Source organism: Ixodes scapularis, unplaced genomic scaffold, assembly GCF_016920785.2.
Source record: "Ixodes scapularis isolate PalLabHiFi unplaced genomic scaffold, ASM1692078v2 PGA_scaffold1__304_contigs__length_218370807, whole genome shotgun sequence".
Taxonomy (NCBI): Eukaryota; Metazoa; Arthropoda; class Arachnida; order Ixodida; family Ixodidae; genus Ixodes; species Ixodes scapularis.
Window position 1 is genome coordinate 82,523,099 of NW_024609846.1, and position 23,152 is coordinate 82,546,250.

The 23,152-nt window shown below is 48.7% G+C and overlaps 1 protein-coding gene across 1 annotated transcript in view; it reads left to right on the forward strand.

Annotated features, from left to right (window-relative positions):
* The first annotated feature begins 14,784 nt into the window (after positions 1–14,784).
* The window catches only part of LOC120837792 (serine/threonine-protein kinase Pink1, mitochondrial), a 42,469-nt gene continuing 34,101 nt past the window's right edge, over positions 14,785–23,152 (forward strand). The window contains exons 1-3 of the mRNA XM_040207384.3: positions 14,785–15,413; positions 15,479–15,632; positions 18,986–19,118. Coding sequence (XP_040063318.1) covers positions 15,042–15,413; positions 15,479–15,632; positions 18,986–19,118 — 659 coding nt within the window. The 5' untranslated portion in view covers positions 14,785–15,041. The remainder of the gene's footprint in view (positions 15,414–15,478; positions 15,633–18,985; positions 19,119–23,152) is intronic.

Below are 23,152 nucleotides of genomic sequence, written 5' to 3' on the forward strand. Positions count from 1 at the left end.
TCGGGCACGTAAAACACGGTGCAAAAAAGCAGAATAATTGTCACGAGAAACTAGCGTCGCGTTGCTAAGGCCAGCAGCCATGTTGAGCTTTTTTTTTTTTTTTTCAAAAGGATCGCGATTGTATTACGGAATCGTGACGTCATGAAAACGATTGGCTGGCGTTTCTCGGCGTAGGATTACATTTTCCTCTGAGAGGCATTTCCGTTTTTTTCTTAGCTTGCAACCGACTATAGTACTTCTAACCTCCTTGTTTGGAGCCGGCGATTTTCGCTCGCAGTGGAGATGGGCTTTTCGGGTTGGCCGGAGCGGGTCACGTGAATGGTGAGACGTCACCGTGTCGTCTGCTGCATGATGCCGCCCAGGCAATCTAAAAAAAAAAAAAAAAATGTTACGTCCTTGCGTGGCACAAAACTTAGCGCAAATTATTCTAAAATATTCCATTATTATGTCAAAAACGATTGCCATTCCGTACATCCCCACAATAGTGAAGAAACAACGGTTTTCTCACGTTCTCCATGCATTTCTGACCGCAGTTTGAACCTCCGGGCGTTCGCCGCTAGTCACCGAGAGACGGCGTTCTAGATTGCGCTACTGTAGAGTTCCTGTATATAGCTACCTACGGTAGCAGAGTTGCGCATTCAGCCTCGGCGGGTGGCCGTAGCGCCGGCTTTCTCGCACGCCCTGGATGCTTTGCTCCTCACGTGACTAAATTTGGCAAATAGCGGCGCCGCGCGCGCCGCCGCGCCAATCGCCGCGCATAGAAAACAGGAGAGGAGGAAAAGGAGGCGCAAAGCAGGGGAACATACGCCGGGGCGCGAGGAACGTCGGCGGAGCGACCGTAAAGTTGGCTTTCTTGCACGGAGCCGGATGCTTAGCTCCTCACGTGATGGATCTCGGCGACGGCGCGGGGAAAACAAATGCGCAACTCTGCTCCCCCTTCGGGGGAGCATATCAAGGAACTCTACGCTACTCCAGAGCCGTATATGGAGAGAGTTTGGTCAGTCTAATGATCTCGCCGCCGTAACGCTCTCCTCCCGAGTGAGCCAATCAGCACGCGGCGTAGAGCGAGAGGCATGAGCGCATGCTCGTGAACTCCCGGCTGCTCCATAGAGATCATACATAGGCTGCTCCCACCTGAGTGAGGAGGGCCGCGATCTTCGATCATTCTCCCGGCGGAATGCGTGGGATCGTCATCTAAATGACTAAATCTCGATTATTGCCTTTTATATCGCTGGCTCTGGCAAGAAAATGACATTCTGTTATTCCTCGGCGGGTTAAAAAGCTAATAAATTAAGATTTTTCGGCGTATGGCCACAAACTTTCATTCAGGCGAAAAAGAAGTCGGCCCGTAGCAGACGACGCGCAGCCTCAGCAGTGCTCTTCTCCGACCGGTCTCCGACAGCGTTGCTAAAAAATGGCGGTCGTCTCGTCTCTGCTCCCTTCTTTCTCTCTCGCTGCTTCGGCGCTCTCCTCCCTTTCATTTAGTTTTCTCCTCTCCGGCGCCTTCGTCGCCACACCCCCTGGCCAAACTCTCCCAATATACGGCTCTGTGACGTCACGGCGAGGTGGTGGCGCGTCGGTCGCACTTCCGGTCTGGGGCTGTGGGCAGAAGTCCCATGCCAGACGTGTATTCCTGCGTTGTTTTGAAGGGAACCAGACAAAAACCTGCCTTCTCGTCAAAACGCCGCGACTGGGGCCGTACCAAAAGTGTCGAGAAAGGTTTGAAAGTCAGTTTTCACATGCTCGGTTCGTCCGAGAATCTAGAGATGTGCCGGGAAAAGGAAAAAGCAGACTTCGTCGGACAACGATTGCTTGGGCGGGAAGCACTTTGGGTTGAATTCACGGATACTTGTGGACATCAGATTTATTTGTTTTGATCCAACATGAACGCCAGAAAACCGTCAAGTGGTGCGGACCACCTGCGGAATACCTTCAAGTTCAAACGGCTGCCTGATCGTTCGAACTGTCGTCTGCTCTTTCAAACGCTTCTGCTTGTCGTCTGCTCTCTTAGACGACGCCGGCCCGTAGACCAAATGTTAGCCCGGAACTTGCGATAAGAAGTAAGTGCAGGCCTCAAAAGACTTAAATTTGAAGATTGGTAAACAGGCTCGATGTAAACAGTAGATTCAAGGAGATGTTGATCATTGTTACTAGTGACCATCACCGACTTGTTATGCCTAATTCACTTGGTCCGATTCTGCTTGCGATTTTGAGTATTGACGTCGACCATCTCAGCTACGGTTCACGCTTTTGCAGCCCGAGCGGCGTCGCGACTGAAAATTGCGAGTGAAATCTCATCATGCGAATCAGGCTTTATTTAGCGTACATGCTGTAGCGTCCACGCGGAATGAATCGCCACATGTCACATTATTCACGCGATGTTTTGCGGTGTAACGAGCCTCCATAATTACGATGACGCCACTCAAGATAGTCAGACACCGCCAGGAAGACGTAAAATCAACAATTCGAACGCGAAAAAGGGCAGGGGGACTCACACCGACGCCGACAACATCGCATTTCAATGGTTATGGGCGACGCCGACAACATCGCTTTTTAATGGTTATGGGCGACGGCGAGCTTCTTGCCCACACCCCCATCGCGCATGCGCGGCGCCGGTGGCGTCCGCTAGGGGCGCTCCGGTTTGTTTGTAAACATGAATTTGGGTCATAGCAGAGAGGGTAATAGGGAGAAAAAAATGCCCTCCCCCTCACCCCGGATGTCGTCTGCTCCGCCCAGTGGGCTCTACCTAGCATCCGGCTCGGCTGCAAACTCTGTTTAAAATCGCGTCATTTCGGAAATATCAAGCGCAGATGCGCAAATTTTGGTATAGGAACCGTGCGCATCTAATTCAAGCCCCGACCAGGGCGCCCCTAGCGGCAAACGGGTCCCTTGCATCGGGGAGCTTCTGCCAGCCGCTGCGTTGGTTGTGCGTTGTGGTGGGTTAGCGCTGTAATTTCTGAGATGGCTATTCCGCACCAAGAAAGCCGTAACAATTGTTGCGTGGTCGGCTGCAACAGTACGTCGAAGATCGCGAACGGCACGAAGTACTACATCGTTCCTTCGGAGCCGTACGAGGCGGAGTACTGCGCGGCCTGGGTGCGACTTGTGCGTCCATACAGGTTAGTGGCGTTTCTTCCCTTCCAGTTCGCGCTTTGTTTAAGCTGCTCACGAATAATACAATTAACTTTTTTTCTATTCTAGCGACGATGCGACAGCATCGACACCGACGGCAAACTCTAAAGTATGCGGCAAATCACCGGAATCGAGAAGCGGAATGCGGTCGCCACTCTAAGCCTACCCTGGATGTTTCCATCAGCCTACAGGAAGATAGTAGTGGGAATCGCGGAACGGCGCTAAAAAAAAAAATCGCCCAGTTATTGTCAAGCTGATTCAGAAATAAACGTGCATAATTACCACAGTCCACTCAACGCCAACTGCATTTTTTTGTGGGCGCGCTTAATTTTGTTAGCGGAGTACGGCGCGCCGTGACATCCACTTGTCCGTCGAAACGGACTTCCTTCACGTCGTACACGCGGCCAGATTCACGAACGAGTTTTCCCTTCTTCATATTGGTACCACGGAAAAAGCTTTCTGGATTCGTAACCGCCTTAAACCCCGTCGTAATCACCCCGGGAACACTGTCCGCTGTGCTGCTCATCACCATTGCTTCCCCCCGATGATTCTGCACCGGCTACCGAAGAAGCTTTCCGGATTCGTAATCGCCCACTGTCCTCTGTGGTGTTCGGTGCTATTACTTCCCGATGATTCTGCGCCGACGGCACCGGCTACCGAAGGAACTTTCCGAATTCGTAACTGCCTTAAATTCCTCCGTAATGACCGCGGGGACACTGCCCGCCGTGCTGTTCGTCGCCGTTGCTCCCCGATGCTCCTGCGGCGGCTACCGCTAGGTCGCGGCGAACAATAGGCGACCGCCGCGACACGGCCGGCTTGCTCGCTTCCTATGCCACTTATCGTGTATTACTATGCTAGATAAAAAAGACTAACAGTGTCCAATTGCGCTGTTATCTGCGTGCAAATAAAAAAAAAATAGGCAAAACTGTGTCAGACTGGCCGGTCTCTCCGGCGAAAAATGAATCCGATGGATGTACCCTTTTTACTATACAAAGTTCGTACTGGTGTAGGCCTTTAGCGACCATGACTGGATGTCTGAAATAATAAATAAAAACGTGCTCTCCTGCCGCAATACACGCAGTAGTTGAGGGTATAGTACTGCCGGCTGACTCAACTGCTATTTAAGTAACGGAAGAAAGAGATGTCAGTTGACCATTTACCGAAGTAGAACAATAGGGAGCTCTAGGCTGATTTAGGAGTAGCCATAACTATTCTAAGAACGGGAACCACTTCACAACGGCAGCCACGAGCGAGAGTTTGATGTTCCGTACAGCCCGCCGATACAGCCTAAATATGGAGAATGGCAACCTCCCGTTTTGTCGTATGCTAGCGGAGTCGGGCGCGTGCCGTCCCCCTCTCGTTTTACCCCGTCGAACCCCTTGAATTTCCCGGATGTATAGAGAGGGCGCTGCTCTCGCACAAAATGGTGCCGCCCAGAGAGCACTAAATGGAATGGTCTATATAGTGCTCTTGTACCGACAAGGTACCGACAACGCTTGCCAACAATAAAATGGCGACGCTCTCAGTGTTGCCAGACCACAAAGCAATTTCGCATAAGGCCTATTGCAGAACGGAACTATCTGCAAAGCACGTGGATTTCGTCGCGGATGCTGCAACAAAGAAGCATGTTTCGGCCGCTGCACCTTTCTCCTCTGGCAGACACGGCAGACGGATGACTCTACGAGCTGAACGGAAGTCTGACCAGTCACGCACTGCTGAAGGGTTCCTTGCCATCAGTGTTGCGCCCGTTACCGAAAAAAAGTAACGAAATAGCATTACTCGTTAGTTTCGTAAAATTAACGCGTTATTGAGCTACGTTACTCTTTTACAAACGTAACGATATACCGTTACTGTTACTTTTCAAAAATAACGAACGTTACTTTTACGTTACTTTCTGTTCGGGTACATATGTTTGGCAGAGATGTATGATAAGCCTCCTTAACAAGCTTGGATAAAGATATAAATTTACAGAGTGGTTTCATAGTGTTATGATGCGCGAAGCAGCTTAATTTTCGGCATGCAGATTAGGCATTGAAACTGTAAATTACCTGATTCTGTCTCCTTTGGTTGATACATTTCATTCAGACCTGCTGGCCATGGCGACGGACTTTCGTTATTCATGCCCATCTCACGCGCAGAATGAGTCGGAGATGTTAGTCAATCGGCTTTTATAAACTACAGTATGCGAACGGGGACTGCTGGAACACAACCAGCCAACCAACAACCCTCATCTGTACGCCGGTTTTAGTAACAGTCCGATTCATACTATTACCGGAGACTGATTTACTTCACTATCTGGAACAGGACACCGGTTACCAGCATACTGGTTATAATCACTTGCTGCCTCTTACCAGCAGCAGCTCTTAGTTTTTCTGTGAAAAAAAATGGTTTTGTGTTTAAGTTTTTTTCCAGGTTTAAAACTTTTTCTTTTATTTTTTTTATTAAGACCTTAGGGAATTAAAGACTAATCAAGCGAAAGATTCTTCTGTGTACAAAAGTGGGTCAGGAACTTTCAGGCAGCGAGAGGGAGAGCGAGGGTAAAAATATTCCACAAAGGGTGTTTCCTTTTTTTTTTTTTTTGAAGCTAGAGAAATGAGCAAATCGCTTCGCCGCTAGTTGTCCACTGTTGTAAACGGATGTCTCTCCACGGCTTCCCCCCCCCCCCCCCCCCCTGTCCCAACACGCTGTCCACTTCTGCTGCACAAAGCAGGGGGGGGGGGGGGGAAGAGGAGGGAGGGGAGGAGGCTGTAACATAGTCGTTCGTTCAAGCCTTGTGGTTGGTGACACTATGAAAAAAAGAAAAAAAAAAAGGAGGATGGACGGAATTAGCTGGTAGCCGAAGGTTTTTTTTTTTTTTTGTAACTTTACTGTGACGGATGCTGGTTCCGTGCAGCGATAAGCTGGTGCAGGATTTTGAGATAAGCTCGTGCAGGATTTCACCAGTTTTGGTCAAAAGTAACGAGTAACGAAATTTGACAGCCGATACCGTAAAGAAGTAACGGAAATACTTTACTCGTTAGTTATTCAGAATACTAACGAGTACGTTACTGCGTTAGCGAAAAATGTAATGCATTACCAGTATCGTCGTTACTAGTAACGCGTTACCTCCAACACTGCAAAGGTTCGCATGCGCTAACTCAGCATTTTTGGCTTCGGATCACCTGGGTGAACTGTGGCGTGGCGCGACAGATTTATATTGGTCAATGGGAGTCGCGAGCAGAGCCAGGGCGTGCACCAGACTCGGAAAGAGGGCCTGGCAACAATCCCCTAGCGGTGGTAGCGAGAAACAGTTCTGATCAAAGGTCTATGTTCGTAAATGGTTTTAATAAGCGCGAAGCGTAGTAACTCTTCGTGATTGAAAATAGGGTGCACGTGTTGTGTTGATCATGATCATGCAGAAAGATGTAAGAAACGAATGCGCCGCTCAACTCTGTTTTACTCGGACAGAGTGTGACCGCTCGGACGGCAGATTCCCGGCCCTCGGTGCTTCGCTTACGGATTATGTCGATCGTTCCGCTAGTCGCACTCCTCCACCATCATTTTGGATGAGCGTGATTGAAACATCACGTGTACCATATTTTCAGTCATCGAGAGTTACTCTAATGCAGTTATCAGGTTTGTTTCTTGCGACCACCGCCAGGGTATTATTTCCGGCTTCTGGTTGGTCACATTCGAATTTCTGAAGACGCCACGCCCAGCCCGCTTTCAGCCAATGGTGCATCCTCATTTGTCTCCTATGCTTCCCAACGAATGGCCAAACTCTCTACATATACGGCTCTGGTCATAACAAAAGGAAAGCTTCCTTTCAGACGACATTGATATGATCTATACTGTTATTATAGCTTTGGACAAGAATTAAAGCAAAACAAAAATTGTTAAAAATCATTTTTGCGCCGTGTTTTGGATTTGGCGGTTTTTAGCGGTTTTTGGGATTCCAACTGCGGGTTTTCAATTTTTGAGTTGGCAACACTGACAATAACGCTGATTTGCAGGGTTGCCACTGGTGGCTACTTTTCGCCAAACTGGCTACTTTGGGGAGCGCTTGGCTAACGAAAATTACGCATGGCGATTCGGCGAATTTTTGGCTACTTTCTGCGGCCTGCTGCGGCTCTCAGTAGTATCGCACAGACATATGTTTCCGGGCCAAAGTGGGTTCGTTCTGCAAGCTTTGTTCATGTATCTTTAAATGCTGGAAATGAGCACGCTGACTGAAAGAAATAAAGAAACACTGAGAGCGTTTACCTGGACCCTGCAGAAGCTGACCTTGTGCAGGGATTAACTTTGCATTGGAAAAATATGCTTCAGTTTTTGCAGAAAAACTGCAAACGCGCATTTCTAACGCAACAGCTATAGATAATACGCTACATGTCGTCAAACCACATTTGGAGATATGGGAGAGTTTGCACCACAGAAACCGTCATTCTGAAGTTTTAATGTGTCCTTTGAGAATTGGACATTCACGTGTCACCCACCGACATCTTTGTGGTGAGGACACCCCAGTATGTGAGCATTGCGGTGAATATGCTAACTATACTGCATATATTCTATGGCACTGCAAATTCTTTGATCAAGAACGTCGAACAAGTTTCTCTTCACTTTCCTAATTTCTTCAATTTCATCCAGCCTTCTGGGAGATGAATTTTTAGTTCCTTTTGGTCAAATTTTAGATTTTCGTAAAAAAACTGGCTACCTGCACCAATTATAGATCTTCTGCATAGTAATTCCTTACTTTTACTATACTCCGCGACAACTTTTCTTGGCAATGCAGTGGAAGGTACAGGCCCGCGTACCCTCTCCCATTTTGAGTGTACGCAGGCTCTCCTCCTTTCCCCATTTCCGGGGAGAATAGGAGAGCCCGCGCACACTCAAAATGGGAGAGGAGACGCGGGCCTGTACCTTCCACTGCATTGCCAAGAAAAGTTGTCGCGGAGTATATAGACTCTTTTATTTCTTTGGCGGAGCATGGCCTATGTTGCTTTTTGCGCCATTAAACACCTAATAATCAATCAATCAGCACTCCGCAGGCTTCAAGCAATCAGCCCGGAGGTTGTACTGGGACCCAATGCTTGCCGGGAAATTTTTGAGTTTGTCTCCTCACCTTTTCAGCACCTCTAGGAATGAGCTGGAAGCGGAGATCCGACTACTGTGGTCTGTTTTTACCACGAACGAGACGAGCTCTGCGTTAAGGGCCCTGCAATCATATTTAAGCGTCTATCTTTTATGTGGTTTCCACGTCTCTTGGGGTTCGGGCAAGCCAGCGGGCACGGAAAGAGTGGCTAAATATCAGTGCTCCATATTTTAACCGGACGACACGGAAACCTCCTCCACCGACGAGGGCGACCCGCGGTACCGAAAGCGCGCAAAATGTGACGTCTTTGGTCCTGGGCTTACTACTGGTCAGAGCAACTAAAAACTTCTTTTTGGTCGAAATACAAAATATAAGTGGCGCGAACCGTTTCAATTATGTATAAAAGTAGTTTTTGTTCACTATTATAGATGAAAAAAAGAAAAAATTGCAGTTTATAAAGTACGGAAACAAGAAATGACCTGTCAACATACCCGCCGCCAAGCGGTGGAAAAGGCGGCGCATAGTAGAAAGGAGTAGTGGGATAAGGCGCCGACTCGGAAAAATCCCGGATGTACGCGGTGGCGCTGCAGTCGTATGGACAGGAGGATCCGACCGGCTCCGAGCGTTCCAAAGGCCTTCGGCGAGAGGCTCTCTCTTGCGGTTTGGCCGTTTCGCGGTATGGCAGCGCGAAGTGGCTCCCATTCTGAACTCATCTTTCCCCCTGTTTGCTGTCGTTTGTGGCCAATGAAGTGTCATGCCGAATTAGTGTCTAATCGCGCAGCAAACGCAATGAAAGCCGCTTTGGCTGCCCGCTGCATACAGCCTATCCAGAACATGGTTTAGTGGCGCCCCCTGGCGCCGTCGACACGGAGTGCGGCGGCCGTGAGCGCTCGATGAGCTCACTACTCCTCCTCTAGTTCACGGCAGGGGGGTAAAGGTGGGTGAGGAGGAGTGGCAAATCCCGTGCGCCGACACCCGGGGTCCCGAGTGAACGATCGCGAAAGAGAGCGACAGAACACGAGAGAAAGAAAGCAACGTTGCCATGGTAAACGCGAAGAGGGAAAACTGTCAGCAATATAAACAGTGACAATTTAACGTTGTAAACTAAATTCTGAGCTATTCTAACGCTTATAAAAAGCAATAAAGTCATTACGCTGCATTAACTTCCCTTCTGTCGAAATCTCGGAAATCTGGTGGTTGCGCAGTTTCGTATTCCTCAACCGCGTCCACCCGCGCCCCACCGGCGAAGCCGGGTAAATGGTTTAGTTTAGCGTTAACGCGAGGCCGTACATCTGCGCGCTATGCAAAAAGAAAGCTTCGAAAGGAACGCGAATATCTTTCCACCGGTAAGTTCGTGGATTGTTGAAGTTCACGAAACTGCTCTGATGATGTAGCCGTGTTTGGGACCCCGAGGGTCTGCCTGCATGACCCGCCGCTTGCGGCAGCCAGAATGTATGGGAAAATGGCGGACCTTTTCCTCTAGAGTTACTATGTATGATCTCTATGAGTTCACGGCCACTCAAGCCAGGACTAGAGCACTATATAGCTCCTACGGAGCAGAGTAGCGCAATCCTTTGAACCCCGTGTTTTGCCGACAACATGGCCGACAAAGCGGCTCGGCGCGAGTCACGTGGTACTCAGGGTTCCAGGAGGCGGCCCGCCCTATGGGAGAATACATGGAGATCGATACAACACGGCTGATTAAAAAATGAACGGCAAGTTCACACTTTTCAAAACTAGTCTGCCGTGAAGTTAGTAAAGCACTAAACACTTTATCAAAGTTTTAATAATATCGGATGCGTGTGCAAATTTTGAGAAGGCAATTTCCAAGGCAATGGCGTTTGAAGCAGACGATTTTTGCTCGCAGCGGAGATGGGCTTTTCGGGTTGGCCGGAGCGGGTCACGTGAATGGTGTGACGTCGCCGTGTAGTCTGCTGCGTGATGCCGCTCAAGTAATTTTAAAAAAAAAGTCAGGTCCTTGCGGGGCACAAAACTTAGCGCAAATTATTCTAAAATGTTCCATTATTATGTCAAAAACAATTGCCACTCCGTACACCCCCACAATACTGAAGAAACAGCGATTGTCTCACGTTCTCCATGCATTTCTGACGGCAGTTGGAACCTCCGGGCGTTCGCCGCTAGTCGCCGAGAGGCGGCGTTCTAGATTGCGCTACTCTAGAGTGCCTTCATACACACGCGCGCTTTTGCTTGAGTGGTGACATCTCAGCCATTTTTCCGCCCAATCGTTTTTTTATGCATTTTGAAGTGCACGCAATACGGTGTCACTCAGCTCGAGCGCGTAGCTTTGGCTAATGCATAGACGCCATTTTACAGCCCAAGTCTAGCACCGAGTGCGCGAGAGCGTCACGCGCTGTCACATTCAGGTCAACAATGAATGTCTTCACCCTGAGACAGACAGACATGCAGGCACCCTACGCTACTCTAAAGCCCCTTGATAAAGGCGTTTTTTACAAGTACCGCCAACCATTGTTGTGGAACCGCGCGAGACACGTGCCACGAGCGGGTGCTCCGCCGCCATTCGCTTCCTAGAGCCGCTCAATTCAGTGCTGCGCCGCCATTCGCTTCCAAGGGCCGCTCGAGATGCGGGTCTCGTGCACTCGTGCATTTGACGCTACTTGCACGACAAACGCAAGCATATCGAGGGGCTTTACGCTACTCTGCTCCGAAGGAGCTATATAGTGCTCTAGCCAGGACCTACGACGTCATGAAGGAGGTTATTTTTTGCTTGTTTTTGCAATTCTAAATTGCCTATAACTTTTAAACTAAAGCGAATTTCGCGAAAAAAAAAAAGTTTCACTAAGTTACTATGTTCAGTGCGCTCAGGTTCGGTGTAAATTAAAAAAACAGTAGAAAGTCCTTACAGGGCCCCTTTAAAGGGGCACTGACACATCAAAATCGTAATTTATTTTATTATCCGAAACGATTGAAAATGATGCCGGGACATTACCCTCAAAATTCGAAACTTGGGAATTCAGTATTTGTGAATTACAAAAACAATTTCCAAATGCCGAATTTGAAGAGTCCCGCGCGATCCGCGCCAGCGCAGTGAGTCAAATTTTGCGGTCTCCTTCGACTCGACTTTCTTTCGGACCTCCGCACCACGCTGTGAAGCAAAGCGCCGTTGCTACCGCGACCCGAAGAGAGGAGGAGGTGAGCAGGCGGGATAGAAGGGAGCCGACGCGGGGAAAAAACCGGTCTTCCCCGCCTCTGCTCGAGCGCCGCCAAGGTTTCCGAGGGAGAACACAAATTCAGGAAGCGACATCACACCGAAATCAGATTTTCGGTATTTCAAAAAGAAAGGCCGTAGTGCGTTCGTCATTGCGTTAAAAAACATGTTTTACGATTGCCGTTATTAAATGTTATAAAGATGTCGCCTACAAAGCTTCTAAATTTCCTGATTTTTGACGTCACCGATCAAAAGAAGCAAGGAGGTTAGCGCGGGAAATATAAACGCCAAAAATAGAAAGGCGCGCGCGCGCGGGTTGAAATTTTTTTTTTTTTTTTTGCGATGCGATTTTTTTTGCGTGTCTATGACTACAACTTGCATCGTTTTAGACAATAAAAAAGAATACGACCTTTGGGGTGTCAGTGCCCCTTTAAGCTTTTGGTACTAGGCAGTGGTTTTCAGGGATGCTGCCGCTACACGCCCTTTTTCAGAGTAATCGCGGGCGCCGTCAAGTTTCTGACGCTTCCAGTCTCAAATGCCGAAGCAGACAGAGTATTCTCCCCCGTCACTGACCAAAACGGAACTTCTCAATAAAGGAAGCTTGACCGTCTGGAGTCCACCCCAAGAATAAAGCTTGACCTCCGACTGCAGCAGAAAACATAATCTCGATACATGGTCCCAGATGAAGTGCTCCAGAAAAGGACTGCCAACTATTCTTGGGCTAGAAGCATCTAAACTCCGCGACAACTTCTCTTGGCAATGCAGTGGAAGGTACAGGCCCGCGTCCCTTCTCCCATTTTGAGTGTACGCAGGCTCTCCTCCTCCCCCATTTCCGGGGAAAGGAGGGCTGAAGCAATGGTGCCCGCGCACACTCAAAATGGGAGGGGGGACGCGGGCCTGTACCTTCCACTGCATTGCCAAGAAAACTTATCGCGGAGTGTAGTAGAACTTCGCCGCAGTATTTGATATTAGTTTGAAGTGTTTGAACCGCTTCACCCTCACTCTTGTGAACTGCAGAGTACGGCCCGCACGTGTGTGCAGTAAACTGAAGACTGCACTGCACCCATCAGTCGACGAAGCCGACGATGAGCAGCCAATGGGCGCGTTAAGTTAACGCGCTCGAGCGCGCTCCAGCGGTCAGAGTGCACTCGAGCTAAACTAAACGACATCTTCTCACTTCCGGTGCACGGTGGCGGAGCGCGCTCCGCGAGCTCCGTCGTCGGAGATGGTGCGCGGGAGCGCGAACAGGTCGGTTTCCGGTGAGATGACGGCGTTTCCGCTCTCGCGGCCAGTCTCGCGGTTACTCGCGGTGATTTTGCACGGTGGTGCGGTGGTCGTGGTTTCACTGGTTTCACACGGTGGTGCGGTGGTCTCGCACGAGACGGAAGAATCATCAAAACCCTCGCGTTTTGGGCTCCGGACGCTCCGGACCGGGCCGCCGGGCCACTCTGGACCAGAGGCGTCGGGTGTGCGCAATCCGTGGCGAGCGAGTTCGCTCCCGAACGCTCCGATGATGCCACCGCGCTCGCCTCGCCAAACTTCGCCGACCGCGACCGCACCAACCGAACCCCGCTGCCGAAAGGCTCCGGCCTAGCCAGGAACGGCACCGAGGTAGGCCGGTCGTGGGTAGGAGCTGCTCGTTCTGCGCTACGATGCAGTGCTCGGAGCTCTCGGCGTCGTTCGTACTTGCGCCGAAGTCTTTAGGGACTCCGTCGGACGCGCAAGTCGCGCAAGTCGCGCCTGCTTGGATGCGTGGATACTTCGACGGCGATCGCTTGGCAGCTCGTGTAGTCGTTCCGTCATCGTGGAAAATAAAAAAAAACAAAAAAACATGGTGCTGGTGTAGAAAGGTATGCATACGTCCTTCAAATGCTTGTCGAAGTTCTTTATGTCATTCTTTAAGGCTTTTGGTAATTCAGAAGGCGTTCGGCGTACCTTTAATCGCCGCACCAACAGCGTGCAGCATAAATACAAGCTCTCGATGTTGCCGCCGTCTCCGCGCACTTATTTCATCGAAGTCGTCGTCGACCAAACACTTTTTCGATGTTTCGACGGGACGGGAGCCATGTTCAAGCGCGCGTCGGAAAGCCGGAACCGGAAACGTTAAAAAAGCAGGCGTCAGATGGCGCCTCGGTACCAAAGTGCGCCGTTAAGCTACGCTCCGAACCCGCGCGCTCGAGCGCAGATGTCCGGAGTCTGGAGCTCGCTAACTTAACGCGCCCAATGCCAATCATCGCAGACTACCGCCGCGCAGGGTTGCCAGGTGTTTGAACTCCAACCCGCCAAACGTCTACGAGATATAGCCCAAAAATAGCCAAATGTCAAAACAAACAAACAAACTGATCATTTGAAACGTTTATTTTGAGCAGAAAAGACACATAATACATTTTTATCCACCAGATGTCCCAGAAATGGCGTCCCTTGCACGTTCGGCGAACTTCCTGAAACGCTCGTACAAGCGCATGACAACATGTATTGGGACGCTTGCTATCGGGGCATGATGACCAGAATGACGTCACGGGAGAGCCAATCAACAGACAACCTAAAGAATGCGCAGAACAGGTGCTGTTAAGGCCGCAAGGAATCGCGCCGTCACTTGTTGAGATGGAGGAATAACAACACATGCTTGCATTCGGACAAAATTCGGAGGTAAACAATTGCACAAGGTGCGCAAAAAGAAGACAAATTTGTTTACTGTCGCAAACTTATCAGGGTTAAGGGTCTGAAGCGCCCCCCAAGAGAAAGAGGACATAAAAGCCTGGAGCAAGGAAGCATTAGACTTCCTCCGGCAGTGATGGACACCTCCTTTTCGGACAGATACGTACCATCCCATATGACCTTTGCGTTAAAATTACCGTTAATGTCCTTGTTACTGTTGTGTTAAGTTCCTGTAATACTGCGACACCACAGGCCTGAAGTACAGGCCAATGGCCTTTCTGTGGTGCTGCGACCCTCCAGGGTCGAATAAAGACTATCTATCTACTCTAAAAAACACATTTGAACCTATAAACCCAAGGGCTTTCAGGCATTTTGGTTCCAGCACAGGTCAGAAATTGCCCAATGCACAGGTCAGAAGTAGCCCAATGCACAGGTCAGAAATAGCCCAATACTAGCCAAATAGCCAACTACCATTTTCTCCCGCCAACTGCAAATAAAACTAGCCCAATTTGTCTATTTATAGCCCAACCTGTCAACCCTGCCGCCGCGGCCTCCCTCGTCGTTTACCGGCATGTTTACCGGCCCATCGTCTCTCCGACGACCTTCCAGGTCGAGATTTACGAAAAAAGTCGACGACTGATTGCCGCAAGTGTTCGCTATTAATTTTCTTTCTTGTTTTTAATACCTTGATATTGTGCATATTTGGTGTAGCGACTTGTTGGCGAAATCTCGAATAAAATGGCTACTTTTGGCTACTTTCTGCGCGTGATTTGGCTACTTTGATTCTAAATCCAGTGGCAACCCTGCTGATTTGTTTTTCTCCGTCAGCTGCGTAGAGAGATCGGAGCCGACCTTGTTTGGGACGTCGTAGACGAAAACATCCGCGGCCGTGGCAGCCTGGGCCAGGCCACCAGAGGTGTGACAACCTAGGCTTCGAAGACACCGAAACAAACTCGTGATTCCGTGTGAAGTCCGCCAGCGGATCGAGGTCGAGAGATGCGGCTGGCGCTGTCAAAGGGAGCGCAGTGGTTGCAGCATGGCGGCCATCGGGTCCGCGACTCGGCGTTCCCTTCCTACCTGACCACCGTGCTGGCGCGGAGCAGGGTCCTGTGGCGGGGCCTGTGGGCCCGCGCCAGCCCCAGGTCCCTGGTGTCGCGCCCGAGACCCTGGCTGTTCTCGAGCCCAGGGCGCGCAGGGCCGCCGGCATGGAGCGCGTCGAGTGCTGCAGTTCTGGGCAGGCGCGCCGCTCGGAGGCTCTGGGGCGGCCCTACCCTGCCCCTAATGGGACTGACGGGGATCTGCCTGATCCGCAAGCCGGCCCTGGTGACGAGTGAGGAGGAGCTGGAGAGCGTCTGCGTCGCCATAAGGGTGGGTGGCGTGCGAGCGAGCGGAGGACTCCAGTCCCTGCGCTGACGGACGGGCATGTGTGGCAGGAATTGGTCAGCGAATTCCCCAAGGAGGATTCGTTCCGTGTGCCGGACAAGGGGACGCTGACCCTGGATGACTTGGAGCTGGGCGAACACCTCGACACGGGCAGCAATGCCGTCGTCTACAGCGCCCGCTGGAAGGAGCAGCCCCGCAAACGAGGTAGAGTACTACAGCACTTTTATCATCGCTCGAACCTAGGGCAAGATATGCTGCTGCTTCGAGTGGCACGACGTTAGATATGAAGGGAGAGGGACCTCATTCGAACTTTTTGGGTTGACAGCTGACATTCTGCAAGGTGAGCTTTCTAGGATGAGCTCTTGGACAGCGGTGAATAATAACTCTCGCAATGTGGGCACGAGATACTTCAAGCAGATGTCCCGTGGAAGAAGGATCCATAATACTTTGTCGCACTACGTGTCTTTGTCACTTTGTGCTGAAGCGTCATTTCTAGTGAGTTGCAATGTTTAGTTTTCACTGTTGGCCCTGCTCGCAGCATCTGCGTCTCAGTTTATGAGGATTCAAGTCGTTGGTCAAGTGTATACAACCTTGTGCTAGTATGCTTCATACGCACACTCGCTAACTGGCGTCAGCTGCTAGCCAACTTGAAGAAAGGTTCAGCATCGATTCTTTCATTCGTCCATCTGTGTCCGTACACTGGGTTTGCTTTAAAGGGATACTGCAACAAAATTCTAGTGACTATTTTATTGTCTAAATGTCAACCTCATTCTGGTCAAACCGCGGAGACACCGATTGTTTGCTTGAGGAATAATCTGTATGTCATTACGTCACTTTAAACTTAAAAGCAGCACCGCTTCACGGAAGTATGGCAACCAGCTGCGTCTGCGCGAGCCCTCTCTGACTGTATTTCCCTTCTCTCTCGGTCTATTAAACTCCTTTAAGGAGCGCGTAGGGGAACTAAAAACGACTAGGGTTTAGTGCGTTGAAGATGCCAGGTGGCGAAGCTCATAACCATGCCAGCCCCCAAGCAGCTTTGCCTGTGCTGGACCAATTGACGTCATGTCTATGACATCAATTGGTTCAGCTCTTGTGATGCATCGAGCTCTTCGATGGCTCATCTTTGAGCGCTCGCTGGAATCGGTATTTTGGAATGAAAAATATAGCCATTTGTTCAAAATACAAGTGTGAGATTGTCATTAGCAGATTAAGTTTACCATGTTTAACTTATTTCGGAACGTGAGAGGTATTTTTAAAGTTTTGCTTCATTATCTCTTTGAAGGGGTACTCCGGCGTTTTCTTCATAGTCCCAGATTTGCCTGAAAATTTCCTAAACACACCAAGAAGCATACTTAAAACAGCAACCCAAATATTGGGAAAAAATGCATTTTTTTCGTAAAGTTATTGAGTCCATAATTTTGGTCCTCACCGTGTTTTAGAGCGCAGCTCTTAGGGGCCCGTTTCCGGCTTGAGCGGTGTCGCTGTCGCCATCGGCGTAACTGCAAGGTCACGTAACCCCCCCAAGGTCACGTCCCCGTCCCCCCCATCCAAGGTCACGGGATCCCCCCCCCCCCCCCCCCCCCCCCCCCCCCGAGGTCACATTACACCCGTGACGTCACACGACCCCCCTGGGGTCACGTGACCTCAAGGAGTCACTTATCCCTCAGCACGCTTCCATCCTCCTCCTCAAGAGCTGCGCTCTAATCCGACGTTAAAGGGAATGGTAAACGGCTTTTCTTTTTTCAGAGTTAAAGTTTCTATCTTTGTTGAGGGTGTGGTATATCAGATTCCCTTAACATGCGGTAAGAAGTATGTTGGTCAGACTGGGAGATGCCTGAACGATAGGCTCCGAGAACATAGTCTGAACGTAAAAAACTATCGGGATGGCCATCTTTCAGTGCACTGCCATGACTGCGGATGCAAACCTTTGTTTGACTCATGTTCCGTACTTGCTAAACATAAAAATAGAACTGTTAGGGAGATTATTGAAGCAGACGAAATAAAAAGGGCAGGGCTGGGGTGTGTCAGCGTTGCATCTATCGACCTTTTCGATAAGGAAGTGCAGTTCATGCAGGTGGCGGCTAGGCCTGGGGTTGGTTGATTGATAGGATCGAAGCGTGTATATATGCCTCATTTCCATGTTGATTAAATAGTTGCAGTCAGCGCTCGTGTCTGTCTTGTCTTTCTTTCTTTTGTCCTCGTCCAAAAAAGCGCTACCATGCCTTTGGCAACCCAAGACCAATACCAACTAGCCCAACACACAGCTTTGTAAAGTTTCTACTAGCAACAATAAATAAGTGACGTCAGCAGAAGGCAGGGGTTCACTTTTTTCACTGTAGACTTTGTTCCCAACTGATTACAAGCAGTTTCATGGTGTCAAATAAATGCTTTAAAAGTTCGCTCCAGCATGCGCAGCAGCACGAAAGAAATGCTCACAAATGCTCGTCCATTTTTAGGCTAACCTGTTGACCTGCAAGCCTGCCTTCCTTTGACATCACGGCACAGAAAGGCGGGGGTATATTTGTATGTTGGTTTTGGCAATATTTTCACTTGCTGATTTTACAATAAATATTCTAAATTTGATGATACTAAATAGCGTACCAGAAAGGGTAAAGGCTGGTGATTCCAAAAATATAGTTGGCGTAAAATACCAGGCAAGTGCCCACTCAAACTTTGGAGACAATCGCGAAAAAATGGGGATGGCTTGTCCGGTCATCTATTTTGTATATAGATGTACTGTGTGTATTTTCTGAGATCTTACAAATTTGGGAATGGGCACTTAGTGTGGAACAGGCAGATGTGCGGTATTTTACGGTAGTTGGGGTAGCTAAAAAAGTCGCCAGAGTATCCCTTTAATACTGGTCGGTTGCCAGTGTGACCGAGCAACAATGTGTACTAGGAACTTGGGTGTCAAGACCTGCTGCAATACGTGTAGCTCCACGACGGCAGGAATTTCGGGAACCCTCGGTACAGATCACATGCTTTCTTCTCATTGTGTCTCCGCGACTGCACATGAGCCGTGACAGCTACCGCCATCATTGTGTCAGAGGCGAGCTCTGACGCAAAGTTCGATGCAAAAACTGGCGTTATGACTGATAAAAACCGGCATTCCTCGGACACGGACTGTCCTCTGTGGTTATAGCTTGATGGAAGGGCATTGAAGACAAATACCTGCCGTGCTGCCTTGCCCACGGTTTCTGCTCATGTTTAGAAGAAGAAGAAGAAGAAAAATAGAAGGTGCTATGGAGAATTCGGCAGTCTTGAAATGGTGCTGGCTACTCATGTTTAAACATGTTTAAACATAAAATACATCCCAGATGTCGCAAAGCAAACGTCATAGTGCCTTCTGTTGGTGCTTTTTAATGTGAGATCACTCGGTACTTCCGGAATTTCCAGAATTGAGTGGAGTTGCCCTCATATTTATTCCTTTGCTGTTCCGGAGGACGCTCCTATCTGTGGATTGTGCAGGCACAATGCATAGTATGCGTTGTGCCGATGTTGAACTACTTTCACAGTATGGGTCCTTCCATGTACAGTGTTTTCTGTACCTTCCCCAGAGGAGCCTGAGCCTGCCTTTGACCTGGCCGTGAAGGTGATGTTCAACTACTCGGCTGAGTCAACCGCAGCGTCCGTCTGGCAGTCCCTCCACAAGGAGTGCCTCCCGGCCTGGCTTCACCCTGGTGGCCCCAGGTACCCTGAGGGATGTACAGTCGGGGCGCCTGAGGGGGGGACACAGGCAGTGATGTGATTGCTGCGCCAAGCTGCACCAAGGGGCTAACCCTGCTACATCCTGATACATTTTGCCAAAATATTAGTAATCTGCGCCAAGAGACCAATTTTGGTCGCCTTTCAAAACTGAAACTATATTGAGTACCGTAATTAAGCACTCGTGAGCTAGGTGGCGCAAGCGGCCGCCCGACACAAAGTACCCTGCATCAATCGTTCATCCAGTCCTTACATGGTTTTTACCGCCGTCTCTCGTTTCACGCTCTCGTTGATCTTGTCGCCTCGCATATTTTTTAAAACTTTTTCAACGGTAGACGCGGGCATCTGCGGATATCCCGACGCTAGCGTGCTGGGTGCCATCCATGCCATCATGCTGTGAAACGAAACCACGTTTTTGCGTGGTAGGAGTTGCTTTGAGAGCTGAAGCAGTTGCTCCTGAAAGCAACGGCCGTGGGAAAACTATTTGGTCCCTGCTTGCCAGTCACCGTGGTCGCACGACGTTGGGCGTTGCCGTCCCCACGTCGCTGCAGATATGGTGCTTTCTAAACTTAAACGTAAGGACTGCCCTAATGTTCATCAACATTCCTGTTCTTGTTTAAAACGCTGCTACAAAAATCCGTCTAGCTCAAAGACTGCTGTTTGGAAGTACTGATTACCCGGGTTTCTATCGGTAGGCTTTCTTTCGAGGGGGACCCCGGCACATAAAAAATCTGCCACAAAAAAAAGTTGGTGAAGAGAAGTGAGTTAAGGCAATGTCTGCACGCTGAACCCGCACAGGGCACTTGTTTGTCTCGAGCTCAGTCGTTGCACAAAGCGCTTCAAGAACTTCTTGACCCTGGCTCGTGATGTCTTGCATCGATGCGCTCAGGTTCTTTTTTTTTTTGTGCGTGTGTGTGTGTGTGTGTGTTTAGCTTGTGTTTTGCCAGCCAATCTGGCAAACACCTGCGGCTAAACTTTTTTTTTTTTTTCCCCGTATGCTGGACAGTTACATTTTGTGTAGAATTTTGGGAACCAGTTGGCGACGGAGCGGAGTGGCATGGTTTCGATCGAACAGCCATCTCCTCTTACGCGACAATTTCGCATTGCACTGCAGTGGTCACGTGTATTAACAGTTAGGGACTGCTTCCATTTATTATGTAACTAGTCAACCTAATGGTGTGATATTTACTACTAAGCTGGTCATTTTCAAATAAATTTTAATATGTGCATTTTGGTTCTTATTTACCTATAGTGGGTACATATGTATGTACCATTTAACTGAAGCATTTCAAAATGTGTCATGTCATGACACATTTTGGTAGTCTAAATTGACTATAATTTGTTTATTGCGGCGAGCAAAGTGTTCTAGTTTGTCCAGCACTTTAAAGAAATATTTTTATTTTTCTAAGAATATCTGCTTCAGACGCCACTTTTGCTGCTCCGAAACACTGTTTTAGCTGCTCCGAAAGCCACTTTTGCTGTTCCAAAACATTGTTTTGGCTGCTTCAAAGTCTACTTTTGCTGCACCAAAGCACTGCTTTGGCTGCTTTGAAAGGTGCTCCAAAATGGCTTAGGCCAATCACATCACTGCACAGGGGATGCTGGAGAAAAGCAACGCTGGGAATATTCTCGGAAATTCTATTCATTCATGGAAACTTTGATTTGTTCACGAAAACATTTATTGGAATGGGATGAGTACTCTACCATTTCTGATGGCAAGTCGTCCCACCTCTGTGATGACTTGGAAAGTTTGTCTAAAATTGTCAGTTTGCACAAAAATTAAAGGGAGCATGCACTTCACCTTCAAATGTTGTTTGTTGTTCTCCGCCTTCTTCCATTTTTTCAACGATACTATAGAGTGAGGAACTACTGAATGGACAGATCACATGGTTGGGGATTACTAGTTAAAGCAACAAACAACATCTTTAGGGCCAAGTGAATGTTTCCTTTAATTTCTGTAGAAGTTGAAGATACTTTGTCTTTTATAAAGAAAAAATTGAAATATGCAAAATTTTAGTAGATGCCACCCTGTGTTTGTTACTGTTTTGGGGTAACTTAGTGCAGTTACAGTTACATCTCTAAAGTTATGCTAAGGAATACCCAAATTCACATTGTTTTACAGTCGCCGACCGATATTTCGGACTCGACGGGGATCGCGCAAACGTCCGAATAATCGCGCAGTCCGAAAAAGTGAAATCTGCCAAAAAAATGCCTTTATTGGCACTTTACATACCAAGTGGCTCGAGAAACCGGTCGATGGTTTGCTGGACGGTGTTTCGCCTTTGGGCGATCAGATGGTTTTGCATTTCAGCAAGAGTCATTCTGTCACTGAATACAAACGAAAGTACCATAAGCGCTTGGGTGAGTTCCGCGTTGGACGGCCGTATAATGCCCGGCGCGTCGTCCTCGGAGTCAGATTCGCTGTCTGGCTCGAGGATCTGGCGAACGATCTCTTCGTCCGTCAAGTCAGCACACACGTCGAGTGCACTGTCCATGTCCGTGAACTTGTCTATGTCACGGCAGGGGGAACTGCATGACTGCCATCGCGCAGATCGGCAATCAAGTTCTTTGTGCTGATAAACTGTGCATCCGGCACGGGGGCCTTCGGTTTCGACGGCCGACTCGCTATCAAGAGTGAATCCCGCGTGGCAAAAACAGTTGCGAAGGGTGTCGGGCGTTACCGCCTTCCATGCATCTGACAGCATACCGATAGCTGACAGTAAATTCACCGAGTATGTCTTGCCACTGTCCAGGCACAACACCATACGTCCGAGCAGGCGTGCCCTGTAGTGGACCTTCAGATTTCGGATTATACCTTGGTCCATCGGCTGAAGGATGCTCATTGTGTTTGCTGGTAGAAACTCCAACTGAATGGACTTCAGGTTGGAGATGTGCCCGTGCAGAGCGCAGTTGTCTACAAAGAGAAAAACTTTGCGCTTTTGCAATTCAAACTTGCGGTCCAGCTTGCGTACGTAGCCTTCAAAGAGCTGTTGGGTGACCCAAGCTTTCTTGTTCGCTTCATACAAAACTGGCAAAGATCCCCTTGAAGCACCTCGGGTTTTTAGATTTGGCAATCACCAGAATCGGAAGCTTCTCGGTGCCCGACATGTTGCTGCCCACCATAACAGTCACTCGCGCCTTGCTACGTTTTCCGCCGTGGCAAGGATCACCAGACGGGGCAAGCTCTTCTCAGGGAACATCTTGTAGAACAACCCAGTTTCGTCACAGTTAAATGTGTCGTCCGGCGAATACTGGTGCAGCAATGCGTGCAGTCTTTCAGCGCGGTAGTTTGTGACGATTGTACTTTTAATGGCACCACTTTTGCCGCACATTTTTTTAAATGCAAGGTCGTATCTCTTCTTGAAATTCCGGAGCCAGCCATCACTAGGGATGTCGCGAACCACCCTAGGTTCGATTTCGAAAGGTTTCGATATTTGCGAAGCGAACTGAGGTTCGATTTCGAAAAATTTCGATATTTTCGTACCGACCGAGGTTCGATTTCGAAAAATTCGCAACTTTTGTCCACATTGGAGTTTCGAATTCGAAAATTTCGAAGCTTTCACGGTTTCTAAAATTTCGAATTCGAATATTTCGAATATTTTTTTACTACAGGTTCGATAAATTCGAAGATTTCGAAATTCTTTGTAAAAAAAATTCGAAAACTTCGAACGCTTCGAATTTTTATAGACATGAAGTTCGAACAATTCGAAGATTTCGAATTTCTTTTGGCATAAAGTTCGAAAAGTCGAAAGTTTCGATTCTCTTTTAACGCTAAATTCAAAAAAAAAAAAAAAAAAAATTTGAAGATTTTGAATTTTTTTTAATCCAAGTTTTCAAAGTTTGAAGTCCGATTTTAAAGTTTTTCTACAGTTTAAGTTTCAAATAACGTTTTCACGACTCACTTGTTTTCACGAAATCAAGTTTCGAAAAGTTAGGGTGTGATATCTAGATTCTGCGAAGTTGGTAAGGCAATTAAATGAGACGTCGAGTGTCCCGGACGTGCTAGAATATTTGCCAGT